This window comes from Scleropages formosus, chromosome 18, assembly GCF_900964775.1.
Source record: "Scleropages formosus chromosome 18, fSclFor1.1, whole genome shotgun sequence".
NCBI classification, from domain to species: domain Eukaryota; kingdom Metazoa; phylum Chordata; class Actinopteri; order Osteoglossiformes; family Osteoglossidae; genus Scleropages; species Scleropages formosus.
The window spans coordinates 1,551,875-1,577,865 of NC_041823.1; the positions used below are offsets into that span (position 1 = coordinate 1,551,875).

The following is a 25,991-nucleotide window of genomic DNA, read 5'->3' on the forward strand; positions in this document are numbered from 1 at the left end:
CTATTTCTGGTGAATCTAAAAAAATGAAGCTAAAACAAAGGGAACTGGACTTGCATGAGTTTTCTTGAAAACGTTTCACCACTCATCCAAGTGGCTTCTTCAGTTCTAAAAGACTGGTGGGAGTTTTGGTTTTAAACTAGAGAGCTAGTTCTTCAGGTCAGGACTCAGCAGTCCACCTACATCTGAAGGACAAGGGACATTCTTTTGAGGATAACAACGTACATATTTTGGCCAGAGGAGACAGATGGTTTGAAAGAGGAGTGAAGGAAGCCATCTATGTAAAACTGGAAAACCCCTCTCTGAACAGGGGAAGTGGACCGAGACACAATTTATCAACCATATATAATACAGTTTTAGCATCTTTCCCACCCATTTACACCTTGGGTCTGGTGGTTCTGGCCATTAATGGGTAGTTAAGTACTGCTAATTGTAGAAAAACAGGACATCACCCAGGTTAATTTCAATAACATTCTCTAATTGTCAGGTGATTATTGGGTTGTTAAGAGACCCCAGTCACGTGAGTCTCAAATGGGCTCCACCCATAGATGTTCCAAGTTTAAAACTTGGAAATTTGGTAAGAAAACAATAGAATTGGAAGTACAAACCTTTAAGAACTACATCAAAATTATGTTTATTTTAACGTCACCGATACAGGTTCTGACATTCTGGTAATTGCCACAATACTGTAGCTAAAACACCAGGAAACGTGACAAAATCATCGAGGAAAACAACAGCGCATGCCTGTAGCGCGTGGAGATGAAACCACGTGATTCGAAGCGTCATTGTAATTGGGTAATAATTAATGAGAGCGCTGAGCGAGAGCACTAGAAGGTTCAAAAGTAAATGAGCACAGAGTTTTATCCTTGTACGTATATTGATACATGGACGAAAAATTGTTTTGTTCTTATCGCTGACTACAGGGATATTTTTACACAAAATGATACATTTCTGCTGAAACATTGCACAAAAATTTTATAGGCAGTCATTTCGGTCCGCACCCCCTCACCCCCCCGTGACGTCACTTCTTCGCTTTGGCACCGTCTTAGTAGTTCATTAAATATTGTAACTATCACCTGAATATCCGCACAAAAGAACTCGCACTTTGCATCTCATTTTGCTACATATGATATGTCACTTTGTTGGCCCAAGTTGCTACCAACTCCAAGAAACAGTTTGTAGAAATGAGGTGAAGGAAACATTACTGAACATTTAACACTGATGTTTGATCGTGTGGTCAAATAAGAAACAGTGATCTTACCTGGAAAAGCTCTTTTTCTTATTGTTATTCAAACATCTTCCGAACTACGCGCAATTGTTCCCTCACAAAATTCTTTCACTTTCGGTTCCGATAAACGGTGCCGCGTAGTCAAATACAGCACTATACTGGCCTCTAGCGGTCAGTGTGTAACATGGCGCAGTCCAGATTAATAATAATAATAATAATAATAATAATAAAGAAGAAGAAGAATCAATTCAAACGCCTCAAAACATCTCATTACAATCTGTGATATACTGTACTATAGTTAATGTACATGTCCTTTTAATGGTCTGAAGTGTGTTTCAGTGAGATGTGGAGGAAAAACACAGAACATGTTGTTCTCTTTTTATTACATCTGTTTCACCACCCAAATTACTGGCTCACAAAGATGCTTAAAGATTTAAAGATTCCAGTGGTGTGTAAATGGGGTCCAATAATTAAATATTTTGGACTTTGCTAGACGTCGTTTGTCCCTTTCGAATGTTCTCTACTTTTGCAGCTTTTTGACATCACATTTCATCAGATCAGATGTTTGTTATTTCTTTAGTGTGTAAGATTAAGAAATGTGCAATCATACAGTCAGGCAGGCAGCACTGTTTAAAATAATCTTCAGCAACTTAAAGTAACCAGGAAAAATCAAGTCGGTGAAGCAGAGATTTATTGCGGCACCATGTCATCTTTAGAGGAAGTTATGTGTTATGTGAGCAAAGGCTAAAATCAGTGTAAAGCACTAGAGAAACTCGACCTGCCAGTAGTCATGTCACCGTGACAGTAAGTGAAAGTATTTTCAATGTCAGCTTTTTCTTTACTTTTCTTTACATGTTCACTTGTATAAGTTGTCATATTTCAGTGCAGCTGGGGCTACCGTATCAATATAATGTGACGAAGCGTTAAGAGTTCTTCAGCTCATGTGTTTGCTGTTGTCGGCCTCCAGGGATGTGTACGCAGAGAGAAGCTGCTTTGCTCAAACTCTCATTTGCCGAGTTTTATTCAAGAACTGAGGTCGGTGGCTTTGAAATATGTCTTCTCCCAGTGTAAAGATATGCTGAAGCACGACACTATTTTTACAAAAGCAAAATCACAAATGTTTTTCAAATGAGTTGTTCTCCTCTACTGTAAAGCGGTGGATCACAAGAGACATGTGCTTTGCCTTCACTGACACATAAACTCAGACTGTGTGTAGTTTGCATGTTCTCTTTGTGTTTCAAGGATACTACTACCAGAAGTGGGAATCAAACCTGTGACATTTTGCATCCAAAGTCTGCAGGTATAACCACTACATTACCAGATATCCCATCTCCCGCTTCTTCTAGGACTTTGTACAGTATGGTGATCAGTTACATAAAACAGCAACACACAACCGTCCAAGAGAAAAATAAACTTGTAAAAAGAGAACAAAAAGGAATTGAATAAAAACATGTACAATGAAGAATAGAACAGAATGGAATAGAATATACTTTATTGTCCCTTTCCAGGGAAATTTGTTCTGGACACCATGACATGGCCAGTGCACAACATTAGACTCACATAAAACAGTACACACTGTAACGATCCGGCTAAGCTAATGAGTTAGCCCAGATCCTCACGTGGATTCCAGAAAGGCGTAAAAGTATATAAATCCAGATGGACACGGACAAAAGGACGCTCTTCTTTTTAATATCTTGTGGGAAACTATGGATAACATATTTCACACAGCTGTCCTTACAATAAAATAACCAACATTAAAGCAATCTCCAAAACGTGCGAGGCACAAAAGGGTGTACACGGCCACGTATATCAGCTTGCGCGCCCCGGGAGCCAGCAACGAGGGGGCGGAGCAACCCCTTAGTCTCCACCATGATACGTCATCATTACAACACCCTAACCTACAGTTAAAAAAATTAAAATAAATTAAAAAATAAATAACAGTCAAAGTTTAAAATCTCTATATACAGTCTAAAACCTCACTTTTGGAATTCCCTGTTTAACAATCGAACTGCAGTTGGCACAAAAGAATTCTTATAACAATTTGATTTACACATCAAGATTCTAAATCGTCTCCCCGCGGGTAACATGTTAAAGTTCTCATATAAAATGTGTGTGTCATCAGTCACAATTTTTTTAGCTTGTTTTAAAATAGATGCCTCATACAATTCCTGTATGGGTCTTTTCTCTTCCCACCCAATAATTTTCAGGGCAGTATGTACTAGTCTTCCAAGTTTTGATTTTAATTGGACAGTCAGGTTTCCGTACCATGCTGGAATACCATATCTTATCAAGCTCTCAAAAACAGACTGGTAAAACAGAAATAGAATCTTCTGGTTTACCCCAAATACTTTCAACCTTTGCAAAAAGTATAGCCTCTGCTGCAATCTAGAACACAGACTGTTTATCTGAGCAGACCAACATAACAGATCATCAATATAAACACCATCCATCCATCCATCCATCTTCCTCCGCTTTTATCCGGGGCCGGGTCGCGGGGGCAGCAGTCCGAGCAGAGTACTCCAGACCTCCCTCTCCCCGCACACCTCCTCCAGTTCCTCTGGGGGAACCCCAAGGCGTTCCCAGGCCAGCCGGGAGACATAGTCTCTCCAACGTGTCCTGGGTCTGCCCCGAGGCCTCCTCCCAGTGGGACAAGCCCGGAACACCTCCCCAGGGAGGCGTCCAGGAGGCATCCGGAACAGATGCCCGAGCCACCTCAACTGGCTCCTCTCGATGCGGAGGAGCAGCGGCTCTACTCCGAGCTCCTCCCGGGTGACTGAGCTCCTCACCCTATCCCTAAGGGTGCGCCCAGCCACTCTGCGGAGGAAACTCATTTCTGCCGCTTGTATCCGCGATCTCATTCTTTCGGTCATGATCCAGAGTTCATGACCATAGGTGAGGGTAGGAACGTAGATCGACCGGTAAATTGAGAGCTTCGCCTTACGACTCAGCTCCCTCTTCACCACAACAGACCGGTACAATGACCGCATTACTGCGGACGCCGCACCGATCCGTCTGTTGACCTGCCGCTCCATTTTTCCATTTTTTCCCTCACTCGTGATCAATATAAACACCCAAGTATTTATATGAAGAAACCTGTTCAATAGTATTTCCATATATTATTAGAGGACTATGATCCCCCACAGATCTGGGGTCGAAGATCATTTCAATAGTCTTCATTTCATTTAAAATCAAGGAGTTGTTGTCACACCACCCCACAAAGCTGGCAACCTCAGAAAAGTACTGCGAAGGTGCGGTGTTCCTGTCCAATAAACTCAATATTGCAGCATCATCAGAAAATTTGATGAAGAAGGTATTATCCTGACTAGTAACACACTCATTAGTGTATGATGTAAATAAAATGGGTGAGCTAACGCAGCCTTGTGGGACCCCCATATTAGTAGTTTTCACCTCGGAATAGGAATTATTGACCCTGACTTGTGTTGAATTTGTTAGAAATGAATGAAACCAGAGGGGGCGCGGTAGCGCAGTGGGTTGGACCGGGTCCTGCTCTCCAGTGGGTCTGGGGTTCGAGTCCCGCTTGGGGTGCCTTGTGATGGACTGGCGTCCCATCCTGGGTGTGTTCCCTCCCCCTCTGACCTTACGCCCTGTGTTGCCGGGTGGGCTCCGGTTTCCCGTGACCCTGTATGGGACAAGCGGTTCAGAAAATGTGTGTGAATGAAACCACTTAATGCAAAAAGGGTTCACTTTTAACTCCGTCATTTTCCAAATTAGTAGCTGGTGTTGAAGTGTGTTAAAAGCTGAACTAAAATCTATAAAAAGTAGACGTGAATGTGCTTGGGTATCTTCTAAATGCCTATTCACTGTGAAACTCAAGTTCACTGAGATACACACTGTACGTGGGGTCATTATACTGTAACACGTTGTGCTCGGAGGGGCCGAAGAAGGGCGCATAGACAGCAGTCTCTTAAACAATTTACATTACATTTATTCATTTAATTTATTTCATTTAATTTATTCAGTCGCGGTGGCAACAGGGAGAGCAGAGAGGCCCAGTCGCCCCTGTTCCCTGCAACTTGATCCAGCTCAGCCTGCGGGATCCCCAGCCGTTCCCAGGCTAACTGTGAGATATAATCCCTTCAGCAGGTCCTGGACTGACCTCAGGGCCTCATCCCAGTTGGCCGTGCCCGGTATACCTCCAGTAGGAGGCATCCAGGGGGCATCCTTATCAGATGCCCGAACCACCTCAACTGGCTCCTCTCGGTGTGGAGGAGTAGCGGCTCTACTCTGAGTGCCTCCTGGATGTCCGAACTCCTCACCCAACACCCTTGCGGAGTGAGTCCCACCACCCTGCGGAGAAAACTCATTTCAGCTGCTTGTATCCGCGATGTTATTCTTTTGGTTTCAAAATGGAAAGAAGATGTATCAGAAATCAGCCAACGTCAGACAACTGGTGTCGCTTCAGCTGAAAGAGAAGCCCAGAGGCTTCTTTTGCAAGGTCAACTGAGTCATTGTCATCCCTGGAAACCTTGGAAAGAATGTTAAGAATGACTTCCTCATTCTCCACAATACACTTGATGACTTCAAAATGACTTGTCCAGAGGATTTCTAACAATCTCTTGAGATACGGCCAACTGTACCTCTGACAGACAAAATGATGCTTGAATAAAGAGTACAGGGAGCCTGACAAGTCAAAGAAACTTTTGACACAAGGTTCATGTGAGAGAGGAGACAGAACAGGTGAGGGGCTTGCCTCTCGGTGACGTTTATTTAGGGCAGTGCAGGGGAAAATAACAGTGGGGGAAAGGGGGAACCGGGAACTGGTAGAGCGGGGCGGTGCTTCGGGGTCGCGGTCGGGATCGAGGCTATAGTTGGGATCGGGGTCATGGCTGTCGCAGGTCTCTCTCTTTCTCTCTCTCTCTTCTCCTCCGTCTCTCTCTCCCCCTCACTGGCGGGTCCGGGGGACGAAATAGAGGTTGCAATCAGCCCCAGCTGCGACTGGCTTACCCCGGACTCCGCCCCCCTTCCTGCTCGCTTCGGCGTGTTACGGTTCACTTTGAATTGCATGTATGATTGAGAGGTGAAGCTGGTGGTTATAGCAGTGGATTTAGAGGATATGCCTGTCCAACTTTTTTGCAATAAAGCCTGAACACTGCGTCGCACCCCACTCTTCACTGATGTTCCATCATAACACTGGCTCAGTATATTGTCAGCACTGATTCCTGTTTCAGACAAGTGTTGTAATATTTCAGTTGTGATGTAATCTGCATCAAGCTGCTGGAGTTCTAATAAGCCAACGAGATGTTCCTCTGCCACACCGTTGCACACAAAGCGGATTACAACAGACACATTTTCAACGTTGCACCGATCCCTTGTGCCATCATCACTTTTTAAGCAGAATGCAGCTGGATCAGCAGTGTCATATTTCTGTTTTATTTTTTTCAGAACCATGGATACCAAAATTCCAATCACTTCATTCTGGATGGTTTTGGAAGTGTACTTTGCATTTTGTGTGATATTTGATGTAATGTCAGCAAGGTATTTATCTTTTTCCAACGTGTTTTTAAACAAGTTGGCAAAAAGCCCTGCAGCTATGCAGTCCTCCTCATTGTCAAATGTTTTCCGATCCCCACGTAGTGGAAGCTCATTGACCTCTAAAAATTTCACAACACCTGCCACACTTTTCTATGTGTTGGGGGCCGAGCGAGCATGCTACGGTCTCTCCCGACACCTGTACTGTTGGCGGCAAAACTCTGTCCACGCGGTTGAGGCCTGTAAATGAGCCTGGCTACAAGCATGTTTTTGAAGCTCGCCTGCGGTCACGTTCTAATGCTGCTTTCCAGTTTTTAAAACCCGTCGAAACGAAAGTGTCTTTTTCGGATAAAGCGGCACCAAACACTCGACACGGAAAACAAAAGCAGCATCGGGCTCCACAGAATATTCAAGCCAGGGTCGTGACTGATGCCAAGCGGCCGAAAAGCATCTCTCCTTCCCTCCAAAAAGAGTTCGGGGATATAATTGCAGAACCAGCTGATGAGGATTTGCCCTGTTTAAATCATCTGGGACCGAACTGTTGCAGTTTTGAATGGGTGTAACTGTGTTTTTGACACGATCGGAAGCTGCTGATGAACTTACTTGACTCGTCTATTTCTCCAACCTCATTGCCGCAGATGGATGAGGTGGTAGCTGTGTCCTGGTGAGCTAAAGTGGTTTTCCTTTGTCCTTTCAGAAGAAGAAATCTCTACATGTGTTGTCTTAGGCTACTAAAGTGTATAGTAGTAATAAAGTTCTCTAATAATTCTAATACAGTTCACTGGCTGTTTCTATCGTTGCTTTGTAATTCAGCACATCCGTTAACCTCAAAGGTAGCCAAGTGTATGAGGCTAAGGCTATTTGTGTCGACAGTCATAAGAAAAAAAACTAAATAAATAAATAAAATATCTGGCGCTGACTTAAATACCACCACCACCACACCACACCACCTGAACTGCTTGTCCCATACGGGGTCACGGGGAGCCAGAGCCTGACCTGGCAACGCAGGGCATAAGGGCGAGGGGACACACGCAGGACGGGACGCCAGGCCGTCGCAAGGCACCCCAAGCGGGATTTGAACCCCAGACCCACCGGAGAGCAGGACGGTGGTCCAACCCACTGCACCACTGCACCCCCCCCCACAAGAATAAATAAATAAATCAATAAATAAATAAAATACCTGGAGCTGAACTGAATATCACACCAATTTTGAGACTGGTTTTGGGGTGTAGGGCCAGGGTGGAACCAAGCTTTTGATTGGGTGGGCCAGGCCCACCATGGCCCCCCTGTGGAGCCGGGCCTGGATTTTTTCAGCAATTCATATTTGTCCCCAGGTTTACACTTGAAGAACTTTCTAATATTATATTAAATTATAATATTTTAGTAATGGGCATTGATGGGGAGAATGAGGAGACAAGGTTCTTTTCCTCTTGCTGCGTTGTGTCTAATGAATTCTGTATTATGGTGATAAACCTGCTCTCTTCATTTGCTCCATCAACACCAGGTGCTGACATGATCTGACCAGAAATTCCTTCATGTCCTTCATTACCTCATACTCAAACCTCATCTTCTCAGGTGAGACGCTCATTTTCAGTGCTTATCCTCGAAGACCATCCAGCTGGCCCTGGTGTGTAGCAGAGAGCTGCTTCAAGTCTCATCAAGTAGGTCACGGGCGCCAAGCCGGGAGACAAGTGGCAGGATCCAAGCGCGGGATCGTGGGTCGTGAACGGAAGGGACAAAGATGGGAATCATGGTCAGGGTCAGGTGTGCGTCAAGCAACCGAGGCGCAAATGCCGTCTTTTGGGTGAATCCTTGTTCATTGTCAAAGGTCAGAGCTGTGGTCAAAGCCAAAGATGTGTGTCGCGGGGGCAAGAAAGCTGAGTCAGGGTGAAGCAGTAGGAAATACGGGAAAAATAGGAGTGAGGTTGCAAACGAAGAGGGGACGCTTGTCTCACTGAGATTCCGCAACCTGTGAGCCATGATCTGGCATCCTTTATACTCGACCCTGTTGATTCAGATCAGCTGCGTCCAGCTGGAGTGTGGTCAAGGGTGTCACGGAATAGACTTTAGTTATGCGGTTTTCTTGTAATTCTGTTCATATGGACACGGTATGTTGGTTGGTTCAAGTGCAGACTCTTTATTTACAGATATCAGTGAAAAGCTTACAGGTAAAAGTGAGTAACTACAGGGACTGAAACTGGAACAGGACACTGAGGACTAGAAACAGCTCTGACACAGCTGCTCACACAACTCCAGAAAACAGATCTGATGCTCAGAAAAGACCACTTTGTGTTTCATGGCTCTTATTGCTGTGCTGATTGTCTCCCAGGTTTCATTTGTGTTCTTCCCAGCCCTGTGGCAAGAGACCAACACTGGTTCAAGCCGAGAGTGGTGGGTACCTCCCGTTTGACAGTTCATCTCTTTCACACGTTTGTTCTGAAGCTGCCCGACACCATGGTAAAGGAGAACCCCTATGGTGAGATACCAGATGGTACTCATGACTGCTCCTCTTGAGCCACAATTCTCCTAGTCCATTTTCACAGATTTTTTTACTTATTTACAGACACTGGGTACTTTTTATAAAGTCTTGGATATAGCTACAGTACTAAATGAAATGGTTCCTGTAAAGTTCGGAGACGCTGCGTCCCTCCTCCAACCCTAACAACCACACCACCATTCCAGTTTCAATTGTCTGAGTGCGTTTTACTGAGTGTGTTTAAATACTGTTATACTTTTTAAGACAAATTATGACTTGGTGTTGCATTAAAAGTGACATTATACAGCTGTGTTTTCAGCTGTAGTGAAACAGATGCTACAAACCAGAAGTAGAAACCAGAAGTAGATTTTATTTATGCCTGTCATCAAAAACATGTAAGTCACACTACAGCTTTTAAATAACATTCTCATTATAGTTTATGTGAAAAGCTGATATTCATATGACTCTGTCTTTATAAGTAAATGAGAACAAACAGGAAAAGTACATTTTACTGTCACTAGAACAGGACTACAGTGTTTTTAATTTAATATACAGCAAAGCAATAGGAAAGTTTCAAAATATAATATCACACAACATGTTGCCCCACAAGTACTCATGTATGTTATAAATGATGGGCTCAGTCCAGTTTCTGGAAGGTTTACAGAAGACAGGAGCAGTAAAGTCATTAAGATCCCGAGGAGCTGCTTGATGAATCAGCATCACTTTCTGAAAAGAATAAAAACAGCGTTTGATCAAAATGAAATAATATGGAGGCAACACGACTGACTAATGGGTTTATTCATCATTAGAACCAGAACATCTACCATACAGTCATAAGAGTCCTTTAACTAAAGGCATTATGGGGGTTATTTACATTTTTATCATTTCAATGCTTAAACATTTACCTGAGTTTCTTCTGTACAGTGAATATGGAATTTTTTTTTTTGATATTCCATAAAATGCACAGATTTACTTTATAATTAATAATGTTTCAAGTATCAGGATTACACACACACACATTTTCAGAACCGCTTGTCCCATACGGGGTCACGGGGAACCGGAGCCCACCCGGCAACACAGGGCGTAAGGCCGGAGGGGGAGGGGACACACCCAGGACGGGACGCCAGTCCGTCGCAAGGCACCCCAAGCGGGATTCGAACCCCAGACCCACCGGACAGCAGGACTGTGGTCCAACCCACTGCGCCACCGCACCCCCTTATCAGGATTACAATCTCAAATAAATGTTTTTAAAATACCTATTTTTTAGCACGGGTTCAGTTTCCAAATGTTCTAGGTTGTTTTCATTTTATAATTGATTGGTCATACTGTGGGTGCACGGTGGTGCAGTGGGTTGGACCGGGTCTTTCTCTCAGGTGGGCCTGGGGTTCGAGCCCCGCTTGGGGTGCCTTGCGGCGGACTGGCGTCCCGTCCTGGGTGTGCCCCCCCCCCGGCCTTACGTCCTGAGTTGCTGGGTAGGCTCCGGTTTCCCGTGACCCCATTTGGGACAAGCAGTTCGGAAAGTGTGTGTATGGTTGTATTTCTTTCATACTTATTCCATTAGTTGATGAAGAATATCTAATTTTACTAGAATAGAATATTCACTTCATTGAAATAGTACAGATATATCTGTTCACTACAGATTTGGTTTTCCTTAAAACTATGTTTAAATTGTCAGCATTGTTAGTGGTTCACAGCATTCAAAACTATAATTTGAAAGTCAGCGAATTTCTAACAAAATGTTCAATTACTAATTCATCACTTGGCTAAATCAGAAGTTCACCCATTAAGGAGACAGCTGGTACCCTAGTGGTCAGAGCTACTGGCTTTGGTCCCCCAAGGCCACAGGTTCAATTCCACCTCTCCAGCTGCAGTACTGTTGAGCGAGGTACTTATCCTAAATTGCTCCAGTAAAAAAAGAGTTACGCAGCTGTGTAAATAGGTAAATAATTGTTTTGGAGAAAAGCATCAGCTAACTGAGTAAATATAAGTACTGCAATATTGATATGTGCCAAGGTAAAGAATTAAAGTGAATCAAATCCTCCTGAGACGCAGTCAGTTCTATTTGTTCAATAAAAAACCTCAACTGAGACACACAGGAGAAACTACACCCTACATGGGGTAAAGTGGAGTAAAAATGAACCTTAATTCCCTTCTGTGCTTTTAAATTATACTACAAGTGTGGGGTGGAGCTTCATAAACTTCCTATAAATCCTTGAAATATATCTTATAAACAGATTTTCTTTCAGTTGGGACACAAGAGGACGTCTGAGGTTCTCCTTCAACACACCTGGTCTGTGACTGGGAGTCAAGAGGACAAACCGAGCGATGAGGACATAGAGGGACAGAGCAGTGGGAATCCCACAGACAGGTGTCAGGTACATTGAGCCCCTTACACTCTATGTGTTACTAGTGTACATTCACACAGGTGTGGTACTCACTCTGGGCTGCAGCGTATTTCACTCCAGCAGCTGATGGACACAAGTTCTTGATCCCTAGAAAGAAATGACACAGTATGATCAGTAGAGGAGGGTTATGGGAAACCTCAGTGAAACACCTCCTCTGTGTCACTGCTTGTGACTCCACAGTTTATTAGTGTCACAGTAATACATCTGCCCATCATCCAGTCCTCATCCTCCTCACCAGTGTGTCTTCTCTTCCTGCAGAGGACAATGGCTGTGATGATGAGTGCAGCGAGAACCAGGACAGCGATGAGAACTGCACTGATGAGCACAGTGTGTGCAGGAGCTTCTGGTTCTGGAACAAAGAGCACAGACACACATGGTTCATATAGATCATAACTCATATACAGTACAGGCGGACAGCTGTCTTACCCCAGTTGACGTCCAGCTTGTTGTCCACACTCAGGTGCGACACAGTACAGGTGTAGCGGTGTCTCTCTCTCAGCTCCTCCTCACTGACACTCAGACTCCTTCTCAGCTGGTAGGTCCCGTCTCCGTTGGGCAGCACCTCTCCTCCCGTGAGCTCCCGGTCTGGGACGGGCCGGTCGTCCCTCAGCAGGGTCATGTTGACGCGTCGGGGGTAGAAGCCGGTGGCCACACAGCTCACCTGTGTCCTTCCGCTGTGTGGCTCTGTCTTCTGTATGACCCTCACTCTGGGACGCTCTGTGGGGTCAGAAAGAGGACTTCCTGTTTGAGAGCTGTCACTGATGAATGATGAGGAATTCATGTCCCATAGTCAACATAACTAATTTCACTTTCATCAGTGCGTTGAACTTTACAGTTTAATGTGGACTTTTTACTTGTGTGTAAATACAGTGTCCTGTAGAGACCAGTCTGGGTTCCCAGTGAAACACAAGACTATGAACTACACTGAACTCTCACTGAGTGTGTGAACAGATACCAACACAGTACTTTACCTTTCCTCAGCAGTATGTTCTTGTCCTCCTGCAGGTATCTCCTAAGTGTCCTCACACACAGAGGCTGGTAGATATTTGAGTACTTCTGTTTTCTGAGGTCACTTGTTACTTTGTTCCAGACAAACTCTGGCACAAGTGTATTCTGTATATGACTGAGGGCATCATATTGATATTTTTCTTCTCCATCATAAGCATCCACAGAGAAAAATCTGCTCAGTGTATCATCCTCCAGGTCACAGGCTGTGAAGCTCTGATAAACATGAACTCCTGTACAAACCAGATTAACAGAGAGAGACACTTATTATGTTCAGTGTATTCATTTATAGTTTGTATGTATTCAAAGTTTACTTATCTATTAGGAACTGTATCATATAAAGTCTGACAAGATTTCCTTTTAGGGTAGAAATTCACATTGAAAGACCATTAATATATGTTTCTTGAAAGACCTCAGAAGAACTTGAGATGAACAGTTTGCTCACCTTGAGTGTGATTATATTTCTTCATCAGTGTGTGAGATAATTGTTGCAGGATATTATCAATGTCTGCAACCACATAATCTCTGAGATCAGTTTCCTGTATGGAGTCATTTACCCTCCAGTATCTCCGAGAAACAATCTTCTTTATGTCACTATCATAGTATTCCACAGGAACATCATTGACCAACAGTACCATAGTGAACTCTGGGAACTGTATCTCTCCAGATATGAACGTAGTCACCAGTGAGAGAGAGTGGGAGTCTGTTTTACAAAAACCACAAAGAGCTTATTAATATTTCAGACACTTTAATCTTCAACAATTAACATCTTGAATGAAATATCTAAGAATAAACTCAAATTATTTATAAATGTTTAAATAATAGTCGTACTTACACAAAAAAAATCAGAAAAGAACAAACATTTCTTCTGCATCTAAATACAGAAATAAAATTATGACAATCATGTATAATTCCTTCTGCCCTTATGCTGTATATGTCTAATATTGGTTGTATTCTGACAGTGTCACAATTTTTTGACATCAGATACTGACACTGAAGTGTGTTAGTGAATACACTCAGTACCACTATTTTTAGTACCTTATCAGTGTAGTAAAACTCAGTACTTTACCTGTAGAGGCCAGGTGAACAGAGCCCAGGATCAACAACACCACTGCAGGTACCTTCATGATGATGATGATGCTGGAAACCGTGTCTCTGCTGCTTGTTTTGTCCTAAAGCACATAAAACAGTGAGAGCAAAGAGAACAGCTGTAGGGTTTGTGTAGCTTGAAGACAATTCGCTGGTTGTTAGTGAAACAAACCAGGTAAATTAATCTGAACTAGAGGAGAGTGTAGTGGTGCGGTGGGTTCAGATGGTGCCCGCTGTGTGGTGGGTATGGGGTTCGAGCCCTGGTTGGGTTGCCTTGTAATGGGCTGGAAGCCTGTCCAGGGTGTGTTCCCTTGCCCTTCTGTCTTGCCGAGTGAAGCTCCCGCTTACCATGACCCAACTCGGAACAAGCAGTTGTTGAGTTTGGTTAGTAGTCTGAACTAGAACTACCACCCATAATGTAGTAAAACACCTGTGGCAGCAGGGGGTGCAGTGGTTAGAGCTTCCACCTTACACTTCAATGACCCAGGTTTCGATCCCCCTCCAGCTGTAGAATCCTTGATCAAAGACTTTACCCTGAACTGATACAGTAAGAATTACCCTGTTGTCTAAAAGGTAAATCACTGTAGGTCACTCTGGAGAAAACACACACACACACACACACTGTCTGAATCTGCTTGTCCCAAGCGGGGTCACGGCAAACCGGAGCCTAACCCGGGCACGAGGCTGGAGGGAGAGGGGACACACCCAGGATGGGATGCCAGTCTGTAACATGGCACCCCAAGCAGGACTCGAACCCCAGGCCCACCAGAGAGCAGGACCCGACTGTTCCCCCTCTTTCCCTTTTACTAATTCAAAACCAACTGACCGCACGCCCGCTGGCTGTTATGTTTGCGTAGTTTATCGAAACACCCGAGCGAGAACGAACCCAAACCGGCTCGTTCTCCTAGCCCGGTCTCAAAAAAAAACTTCCTTTCTCCCCACACGGTGTTCCAACTCTTCCCCTTCTCTCCCGGAACATCCCGCCCCACAAGGTCGCGAGCACTTTCCCCACCAGCACTGATTGAGCAGTCCTTAAATGACATTTTTCCTACCAATAAACACCAAAAAAAGCGTACAATATAGGATTAAAAAAACATCATTACAAAACCATAACCCTCTCCATATTTATGTAACTATTTTACACCCCAAATACACAAGGGAACAGATTGCGTAGGGGCTACACTGGGAATAGAACGTGCAACCCAGGTCCCATGTGTGGTAAACAGCACTTTGTATTCAGAACCTGTAATCTTTGGCCTCAGAGACAGTAGCTCTAACCACTACACCACCAGTTGTAGTTCCCCCACTACACCCCCAATTTCTGGTTATGAGCAGAAACTCTACCTGCACAGGTGTGTGTTGAGTCTGTACACAGGTCACTAGTGTATATTCAGGAAGTGTTTGTTATACATCAAAGAAGTGCTTCATTCACTTTATGGAGAGCAGTTTTTCGGTGTTTCAAAGTGAACGTGAGGAAGAATAGAATTATTAAAAAGTGTAATTCAATAACTAAATAATAATAATAATAATAATAATAATAATAATAATAATAACCACATTGACTACATGAATAGACTCGATCACTACCAGTGGACTCCCTCCTCTCAACACAAAGGACACAAGTGGAGGACAGAACTTTCTGGAGGAACTCTGTACATGTGGTCAACAAGAGTTGCCGTTGACTCAACAGGACTGAACAAGTACAGCAGAGGGACCAGCAGGTGGCATATTGGTTACAGCTGCTGTTTCTCAACTTAAAGGACGTGGGTTCACATCCCAACCTCTTACTGTGGTTCCACTGAGTAACATATTTACTCTTAAATTCTACAGTGACATTACCCAGCGGTATAAATGTGTAAATAGGGTAACTGTAAGTGAGTAAACGGTGTAAGCTGTTGTGGTAAAAGTACCACCAATAGAGTGATTCCCTAAAGAGAACCAGAGACTGTATGACATTCAGAGACACGCTGAGTCTCCACTAGTCCTCACCAACACGTTGGATTGCTAGTCTAAAACCATCTTCATTACTCATAGTCTTTGTTCATGTGAAAAGTGTCACTATCAAAAGTATCATGTGTTTTAATGAGAAACTTTACACCTTTTTTTTCTGATCTTAAGACAAACAGCACCGACAGTGTTGTTGAAATAAAATTGTGATCGAATAACTTCTCAACGTTTTCATGGTGTGACATTTGTGCACCATGAGAACAACTGTAATGATGAAGAAAGAGTTTGTAGAAATGAGGTGAAGGAGTCTTGTGCTACGTTTTGTGTTGCACCATGATCTCCGAAGAAACGACATTTTGTTCCACTGCACACAAGCTGTGCAGAGGAATGACAATGAAAACAACTTGAACTTTAAACCTTCCTGTGATGATACGTTATTGAACATTTTAACACTGATGTTTGATCATGTGGTCAAATAACAAACCAATGATGTTACCTGGAAAGGCTGTTTTTCTGACTGGTTTTCAAACGTCTCCTGTTATACGCACAACTAATTTCTTCGCAAAATACTTTCACTTGCGGTTATGATAAAGACGTCCTGCGCAAGTGTGTCTTTGTAAATAGTGCTGCGTAATCGAGTAGATAACTACTCTGTCCTCTAGTGGTCAGTATATGTCATGACACAATAGATTATTATTATTATTATTATTATTATTATTATTATTATTATTATTATTCCTACTACTACTACTACTACATGTAGATGCTTTTATTTAGCAGACACTTTTCTCCAAAGTGACGTACATGTCATAGAAAACACAAATCTGTTTGTAACTTCAGCAGAAAGAGACACTTGGATGCAGACACACAATTCTGCAGTACAGTTAATTTGTCATAATCCACCATATGAACCAATGTACATCACACAGTAGCTGCATAAAGGTTTATCCATTATTCAGCATTTATAATTACAAAATTATTGAACATAATATTGACATGTTTATCATGCACTTAGATCAAGAGATTCTTATTAATATGATTCCAGGGACAGCATGGTTAGAGCTGCTGCTATTGGACGCAAAAGCAACAGGTTCAAGTCCCACCTCTGGCTGTAGTACCATTGAGTAAGGTACTTGTCCTAAATTGCAGATCTTTTCAGTGTTTCCTTGTATGTGTCACAGCCCCAGACAATCAAACATAGAAGATCCACCCACCTCAACTGCACAGTCAAGGAGGAAGAATAAAAGAGACCCAACAACCACAGAAAGATTGTGGAATCTCTAAAAGAACAAAAATTTTCCCTGTGATCTTTTCAAGTCCCAAAACCTCTCAGGAAACCATGTGGCCAACCTTGGCCTTTAAATTAAATTAAATTAAACTAAAGCAAGTAACCGAAGTACAGATCAAGGAAAGCGGAATAAAAACGGTACAATGAAGCCCCACTGGTGACACAGCAATAACTTGGTCTTCCAGCAACTTGTCGTGAAAAGCTGTTCCAATGATTGTCACGATCGCCACGTGCCAAGAGTGACACACGTGCACTTGAAAGATTACGAGCGCCTCGGGGCCTCTCTGCCTTCTTTGCAGGGGTCACGTGGGGAGCGCGTGCTCAGCGAAAAGGACCACCCGCGTCACCACAATCAGCTGGAAAGGCAAACAATACAACGTGTGACTCGTCTCCGGTTCATTCAGTGTGCAGCTGAACTAAATCCAAAGTGAAATAAGTTTCGTGTGTCAATACAGATGATCTCACTATATTTTTTCATCAGCAGAATGAACTAAAGGGATAATTTCCAGGTGTGTTTGTGACCCCAAGATATAACACCTCAAGATTTTTATTCTGGAACATTCTGTACAACTTTCCCAGGACTGACCTGTTCTTTTTATTCACAATTTCTCCTGCCTTTGAAAAAATATGTTCATATGTTACAGAGGAGGCTGGAGAGCACAGAAATCACAGTGCCAGCGGATAAAGCTGTGGATGTGGTGTGGCGGCACAGCGAGTAGTGCTGTTGTCTCACAGTGCCTGGGTGGTGTGAGAAAATGTGGGTTTGATCCCTGCTCAGTCTGTGTGGAGTTTGCATGTTCTCCTGGTGTCTGCATGGGGTTCCTCCCGCAGTCCAAAGACATGCTGTTCAGGTTCCCCCATAGTGTGTGAGTGACGCTGAGAGAGTGTGTTTCACTGTTCTATGGAAGAGTGACCCAGTGTAAGTGGTGTCTCTAGCAGTGCAAGTCACCATGGTGAATAAGAGGTGTGGGCTAGTACACTACAGAGTATCCATGTTTTTAAGTTGCCTTAGAGAAAAGTGTCTGCTAAGTGAATAAATGTAATGTAAATGGCTGAACAGTTTTTCCTGAAGGGTCCTCAGATCTGGGGATATTCGGGATACTCCACACACACACACGTGATCTTGAGTGCTGGATGAACATGTCTCAGTGGTGCCGTCTCATGACCCACATGGAGAAATCCCCAAGTGAACCCAGATCTCTTGTGCGGAAGGTAAGAATCCTACCTCTGATCCACCACTGCCCGGAAAGTGTGCTGCTAGTTGGGATCTCCTGGACACTGAAATCAGGACGAAACGAGCCATGAGGGTAATGTCTGGACAACCGTGATGATGACCTCTTGGTATCAGGTAAGAGAAAGTGGTCAAACAGTTGCAGGTACCAACACAGTAGCTGTATGTAAGACAAATACCAGTTCATTGTGAACATTACAAGACTTTTATATCAGCAAGGAATGAAACCCAAACCTGGGCAGCAGGGCAGAATTTTACCACTAAACAACCAATGACCACTGCATGCGTTTCTCGTCAGGAATCTCCTCCGCGCTGAAATCGGGAAGGAATGAGCCAAGAGGGTAATGTTCGGACAGCCGTGACGTTAAGCAGTTAGTATTAGGTGTGAGAGACAGCGCTCCAGCCCCCACCATCCAGTTTTTTCTTAAACCCACCTTTCTCCAGGCAACGCAGGAACATCTGCCTGTTATTCCATGCTCTTGGTAGGCAAGCAGGACAACTATCAGGTCACGTCGACCTAGTAAAGCCTGTTCCACAGTGATTTTCCATTTCACGGCTCAGTGCACAGCCTCAAAACACATTACAAAGTATTATTATTACCTGTTACACACACACACACACACAGACATTGTCTGAAGCTGCTTGTCCCAAGCGGGGTCATGTGTAGGCCTGTTATTGTATATACAGTATATAAGAATAGTATATATAATAACAGGCCTATACATTTATTATACACATTAATACTATATATTATTCTTGTGTATATAATATATATATATATATATATACAGTACATTACGTATCTTGTGTATGTATACAAATACATACACAATGTATGCAGGTAAAAAGTATGTAAGATGTGACTGTACCTGATAGACACTGAATATGTAACCTAAGTTTCAAATACAGCTTTTAAAACAAGGAGCACCATTACTTTTATGATCATCCTCAGCAGATGGTGACTGAATCAAACTCTTCCTTTTCTGAAAAGGGTACAAACTAATTGTCACGACTACGCCCGCACCTCACCCAGCAGCACTTGGCTCCTGTTAAGCACCCGACTTCAATTGGAACGCTCAGTTTTATATGGCACTCCTCAGGGTGTCTTCTCCTCCTGCAGAGGACAATGGCTGTAATGATGATGATGATGAGTACAGTCACACCTGAGACAGAGCTGTACACATGGGCATAGTGTCTGCAGGAGCTTCTGGTTCTGGAACAAACATCATACACTTGACACATACTTCTGTGATGGAAATTCTTTGGGTTCAGGAATTTTAATGATTTTTTCAAGATGATTGTAGGCAAACAGAAATTACATTCCAACATGTTTCAAAGCTGTACTGAAACAGATGCTACAGGGCAGATACAGAAAGTAGTACAATTTATTTTATTTTTTTCTCATAAAAATTGTATAAAAAGCATCCTATTGCAATTTATGAAAAAAGGAAACATTAATATCACTGTTTCTTAATGGATTAAGGAGAGCAGACAGGAAAAGTATATTTTAAAACAGGAGTTTCCAAACAGAAGACATTAAAATATAATAATAAATATAATAATTACAGTTTCTGTCCAGGAGTAAATGCCTTCCTCTTCTTCTTCTCGCCAGCAACAGGAAACACAGATGGGTGTTTCGTAGACATGCTGGTTGCACAAAGCACAATATAGATACGGGGTATCCAAAAAAACACTGGAAACAGAACGCTGTAGAGTATCGGTTGTTTACACTAGCGACAGCGTAACAGACTGGGAGGTGCGCATCGCTACCGCTGCCCAGGATCACGAGAGAGTATCGTACCACATATATCGTTTGCCTGGGAAAAAATCTACATTCAGAATTGGAAGTATCGTTTCTACTGAATGTGTATCGCTGTCGCACCATCATAAAGTCACAAGTCAAAAAAAATCGTAAGTCAAACCATCGTAAGTCGAGGAGCATCTGTACAGCAAAGCAAATGGAAAGTTGCATTAAACACCTTTGTGCCATAAAAGACAGAATACAGCAAGACTTTCTTTTTCAAAGTACAATATCACACAGCATGTTGCCACACAAGTACTCATGTATGTTATAAATGATGAGCTCAGTCCAGTTTCTGGAAGGTTTACAGGAAACACCAGCAGTAAAGTCACTAAGATACCGAAGAGCTGCTTGATGAATCAGCGTCACTTTCTGAAAAGAATGAAAAAAAAGTTTAAACAGAATAAAATAATATGGAGGCAACAGGGCTGAGTTATGGCTCTATTCATCATAAAAACCAGAAAAATGTACCATAAAGTCATAAAACCAAAAGCATTAAACAGGAACAGTTTCTCATGGCTAAAGTGTTAAATGTACAAAACTGGACACATTTAAAGTAAGATGTTTGCTTGGCAAGTCTCAGCATTAAAATGTTAAATAAATGTTTTAAAAGCACCGATTTCTCGGCACTGCTGGGGTTCCCACACATTCTAGTTCTTCAGCGTCGCCCCTTTGAACACTCTTGACCTCAAACACTCAGTCCCAACATTTGGACTCTGACTCTGCTTTTGTCCACAACCTCCACTGTGGCTCTGAACCTGATGGTGTCTTCATCTCCCCTCCACTGGAAAGACTCACGACACCATCTCCTACCTCCTCCGCATCCAAGTTACAATTTACAAGCTACAAGTAGTTTTTATTGTCATTCCTCCATACACCTTGTGTACAGTGGAACGAAATGTTGTTTCTTCGGAGACCATGATGCAAGACAGAACATAGCATAAGGCAATGAATAAGTAAATAAATAAATAACTACACAGGATAGGACGCAGGTATGGCTGTGAGCTGTAGGCAGTTGTGGAGTAGTGTAGTACTGAGTTAATTGGTCAACGGAACCAGTTGAATGTTGGGAGGTAGCTGGGTGTTGAGAAGTCTAACTGCCTCAGGGAAGAAACTGTTGCGGAGTCTGCTGGTGGTGGCGTGGATGCTCCTATACCTCCTGCCAGATGGCAACAGGGCGAAGAGTCCATGAGAGCGATGAGAGGGGTCGTCCACAGTGCTGTTGGCCTTGCGGATGCAACGGTTGTTGCATGTGGAGTCGATGGAGGGAAGAGGAACTCCGATGATCTTTTCAGCTGTTCTTATCACTCGCTGTAGGGTCTTGCGGTCGGAGGCTGTGCAGTTCCCGTACAATGCGGTGAGACAGCTGGTCAAGACGCTCTCTGTCGTCCCTCTTTTGAACGTAGTGAGGATGGGAGATGCTGATGGAAGAAATGAAGACGCTGCTGGGCCTTCTTGGCTAGGCAGGTAGTGTTCAGGGTCCAGGAGAGGTCCTCTGTCATGTGCACACCAAGAAACTTGGAGTTTTTGACTCTCTCCACAGCTGTTCCATTGATGTGCAGAGGTGAGTGGTCTACTTGGGTCCTCCTGAAATCAATAATTATCTCTTTAGTCTTGTCAACATTTAGAGATAGATTGTTGTCTTTACACCATTCTGCGAAGGTGGGTCACCTCCTCTCTGTATGCTGACTCGTCATCGTTGCTGATGAGGCCCACAACTGTAGTGTCGTCAGCAAACTTGATGATATGATTTGAACTGAACTTTGCAGCACAGTCATAAATCAGTAGGGTAAACGGCAGTGGACTGAGCACACAGCCCTGGGGAGCACCGGTGTTCAGTGTGGTGGTGCTAGAGGTGGTGTTGCCGATCCTGACAGACTGAGGTCGCCCAGTCAAGAAGTTCAGGATCCAGTTGCAGAGGAAGGTAGTCAGACCCAGCAGGCTCAGTTTTCTAATTAGTTTCTGGGGGATGATTGTGTTGAATGCTGAACTGAAGTCAATGAACAGCATCCTTACACAGTTGTCCTTTTTGTCCAGATGGGTCAGGGAAAGGTGAATGGCAGCAGATATGGCATCTTCTGTTGAATGGATGGGATGGTAGGCATACTGGAATGGGTCCAGTGTGGTACAAAGACTGCTCTTTATGTGTTTCATGACTACCCGCTTGAAGCACTTTATGATGATAGACGTGAGTGCAACCGGTCGGTAGTCATTCAGACAGGACACCGATGATTTCTTTGGCACAGGGATGATTGTGGTTGTCTTGAAGCACACAGGGACAACAGCCTGGCTCAGAGAGATGTTGAAGATGTCCGTGAAGACAGCCGCAAGCTGAACAGCACATTCCCTAAGTAACCGGCCAGGAATGCTGTCAGGACCCTCAGCTTTCTGTGGGTTGACTCTCGAAAGAGTCTTCCTGACGTCTGCAGCAGACAGGCAAAGTACCTGGTTGGTGGGACTTGGGGTGGCCTTACCTGCTGGCGTGTTGTTCTGTGCTTCGAACCGTGCGTAGAAATCATTCAACGCATCTGGGAGCGAGGCGTCACCATCACAGACAAGTGATGTAGCTTTGTAGTCTGCGATGGCCTGAATGCCTTGCCACATGCGCTTTGTGTCCTTGTAGTTTAGGAAGTAAAGGTGGATTCTTCCTGCGTAGTTGCGCTTCGCCTCTCTGATAGCCCGGGATAGACTGGCCCTTGCCGTGCAGTACGCTGCCTTGTCACCAGACCTGAAGGCAGTGTCTCGGGTTTTCAGCAGCGAGCGCACCTCAGCAGTCATCCACAGTTTCTGGTTTGCACGTGCGGTAATGGTCTTGAAGGAAGTCACATCATCTATGCACTTGCTGATATAGCCAGTCACTGATTCTGCGTATTCCTCCAAGTCTGTGATGTTATGGCATGTAGCAGCATCTCTGAACATCTTCCAGTCTGTGTGTTCAAAGCAATCCTGAAGTGCTGAGATGGCTCCCTCAGACCAACACACCTGGGTCCTGCACAATGTCCACGTTTCCCAAGATCCTCACAGACGGATCCTGCTCTGGTTGCTCCCTCTCCTCGCACCTCCACACAGTAAACTTCTGCACTTTGATCCACTACCGACTTTTGCTCCACTGTGATTTGTGACATAAGGGGGTAGCTGGTTGCATCTCGGTAGGGTTGCTGTCTGTAAACTCATATGTTGCATGTTCAAATCCTACCTACTGCTGTAGCGCTCTAGATGAAGGCACTTACTTCATATAGCTCCAGTAAAAATTACCCAGCTGTATAAGTGGCTAAATAACTATATGTATCAACACTGTAAATTGCCTTGAAGAAAAGCATCAGTTAAATGGGTACTTAGCAGAGTAGTTCACAGTAGGTGCCTTAACCATATATTTTACAAGATTATCTTAGACAGGGGACTAAAACAGCAACTTTCAGGTGACAATATCCTGAATGACTACAGTGACACTAATTGTTTCCCCACTAATCCAATACAATAACTATCCCGGTCAGAGGAGAAGAATCTGTGCATCATCCTGCCCTTGAAGAAGATTCTGCCAAAACTCTGTCTCACTGATATCAGTTAATTTTGAAAAGCTCAAAAGATGATGTGGAAATAAATTCTTATAATAACAATTACAATAATTAGGCAGAGAATGTCATTCAAAGGACACAGCTGGTGGTGTAGTGGTGAGTGTTACTGCCATTGAATCCAAAGGTTGCAGGGATGATCCTCACTTCAGACTATTAAACCCTTGAGCAAAATACTTACCCTAAACTGCTCCAGTGAAATAACCCAGTTGTACAACTGGGTAAATAATTATAAGATTAACAGTATAAGTCACTTTTGAGAAAAGTAAATATAAAATCACCTGTTTCAGGCATCAGAACAAGAAGCAGTGAAATGTGTTTATAAGGTGTACAGAAACAGTTTTAATGTTCAGTGTGGTTTTGTGTGTCAGATGGGAGAAGCTGAGATTCTGAACTATTTATTTTAGTTCTTTACTTTTAGTTCTTATAAGAATGTAGTCTGCAGTACTGAAATGAGCCAAAGGAAGGAGTTAAAGTGAATCAAATCCTCTTAAGACTCAGTCAGTTCTATTTGTTCAGTAAAAAACCTCAACTGAGAGACACAGGAGAAACTACACCCTACATGCCACGCCCACACCTTCAGACCAACACGGAACACCTGTGACTCAACGCAGATCGCAGCATAAAAGGCTGCGTCGGACAGCCAGCTGATGCGGAACCTTGATCTGCCTCCTAGTTAGCGACCTTCTCCAGCCCTTTACCTGTTCCTGAACGCCTTCCCCAAACCCGTACCTCGTTCCCCCGATCTACTGCCTCCTTTGGATTATCGACCTCTTGCCTGAACACTGACCTCGCCTTTTGGATCCTCCCTGTTACGACGTTCGCACCTCGAAGACCTTTGCCCGTCCTCTGACCTCCGCTCTTGGATTTCCCCGAAGACACCACGATCATCGCTCTGCACTTGGGTCCGCCGCCTCCCTCTGACGCGAACATGACAGAAGGTTCCGCCAGTTATACGGATCCAGCGGAGCTGAACTATCTCCAAGCGGAGTTGGACTCGCGTGAAGCGCGCTTGGCAGGTATGGAACAGACGCTGCACAACCTCATCACCTCTTACAACCAGGTGGTAAGCGTGCTGAAGACGTCGCGTGCGCCCACACAACCCATCGAGAAACGCGCAGCCGGTCCTGCAGCGCCTGACTCGTCGAACGCCACTCCTTCTCCTTCACGCGGTTTCCACTTGTCTCCCCCGACCCGCTTTGACGGGACCCCAGCACAATGTGACGGCTTCGTGCTTCAATGTGAGCTTGTTTTTTCCAGTATGCCCCTAGTTTTCAGCACAGAACAGAGCCGGATCACCTACGTCCTCTCTCTGCTCACGGGCAGAGCACTTGAATGGGCGACAGCAGTCTGGACAAATGGCCTCCCCAGCACTTATGCACAGCTCAAGAGCCGGTTCCTCGCCGTGTTCGGACTGGCTCAACCGGAGGAACAGCTAAGTGAAAGACTCCTGAATCTTCAGCAAGGTAACCGACCCGTGGCAGATTACGCCCTAGAATTTCGTGTTCTCGCAGCACGCAGCGATTGGGGAGAGAAAGCTTTGTGGGCTAGTTTTCGCCGTGGTCTAAACCCACGCATCCGGAGTGAAATGGTGTTCCGAGAAGAAAGAGGGACCCTTGATCGGTACATAGAAACCGCGGTAACATTAGACAATCAGATCAGAACCCAGGGACCAGCCTCAGAACCGGCTCCAGAAAGATGCGGTCCCAAACAGGAGGAAGCAAAGCCGATGCAGCTGGGGCTGGGGCGCCTGCCCCTTCCCGAACGACAGCGAAGACTACAAAATCGCCTCTGTCTTTACTGTGGTGACCCTAGTCACTTCCGTCTCCAGTGCCCTGTCCGCCCCGAGATCAAGGTGAGTGGCACCCTCTGTTGTAACCGCCTCGCGGTACCTGTAATGTTATCCTGGGGAGATGGACAGGTACAGACGCAAGCACTGGTGGATTCGGGAGCAGCAGGGTGCTTCATGGACATTGGGTTTGCTCGGTCTCATAGCATACCCTCCAAACCCATTGGGGGGCGTCTTCGAGTGACCGCCCTAGATGGCCAGCCCCTCGGGAAGGGTTTTGTGGACCACCAGACAGCCCCTGTAACTGTGAGAGTAGGTGTATGTCACCAGGAAATGTTGAGTTTTTATTTAATTTCGTCTCCGGAGTTGCCCCTGATTCTCGGGTTCCCTTGGCTCTCCAAGCATGACCCAGTGTTCCAGTGGAGTACTGGGGAATTAGTGGCTTGGGGACCCCAATGTGAGAGAACCTGCTTACAGCTACCCTGTCGAGCTACGTCTATAGAAGGCTCAGAATCAGCACGGCCGGTGCCCGTTCCTCCCGAGTATCAGGATCTTGCGGAGGTATTTAGCAAGAAACGCGCATCCGAGCTCCCACCGCATCGCCCATGGGACTGTGCTATTGATCTCTTGCCGGGTACCACGCCTCCGCGTAGTCGCATTTACCCGTTGTCCA

At 44.4% G+C, this 25,991-nt stretch overlaps 1 protein-coding gene across 1 annotated transcript; it reads right to left on the reverse strand.

Annotated features, from left to right (window-relative positions):
- Window positions 1-9,797: 9,797 nt before the first annotated feature.
- Window positions 9,798-16,226, reverse strand: LOC108938347 (class I histocompatibility antigen, F10 alpha chain-like). The gene is made up of 8 exons (XM_029260000.1): window positions 16,134-16,226; window positions 13,671-13,773; window positions 13,047-13,304; window positions 12,568-12,834; window positions 12,023-12,313; window positions 11,832-11,945; window positions 11,630-11,683; window positions 9,798-9,917 (listed from the first exon to the last, which is right to left on the reverse strand). Exons 2-8 carry the CDS (start codon window positions 13,726-13,728, stop codon window positions 9,877-9,879), a joined length of 1,083 nt encoding a protein of 360 aa, XP_029115833.1. The 5' UTR covers window positions 13,729-13,773; window positions 16,134-16,226; the 3' UTR covers window positions 9,798-9,876.
- Between the last annotated feature and the right edge of the window lie 9,765 nt (window positions 16,227-25,991).

Bases quoted from the DNA above. Each gene is read 5' to 3' on its own strand.
- LOC108938347 (XM_029260000.1), bottom strand. From the start codon at position 13,728: ATGAAGGTACCTGCAGTGGTGTTGTTGATCCTGGGCTCTGTTCACCTG. The intron at 13,305-13,670 runs GTAAAGTACTGA...TTTGTAAAACAG, and splicing joins TGTTCACCTGGCCTCTACAG to ACTCCCACTCTCTCTCACTG. The intron at 12,835-13,046 runs GTGAGCAAACTG...TGGTTTGTACAG, and splicing joins GAAATATAATCACACTCAAG to GAGTTCATGTTTATCAGAGC.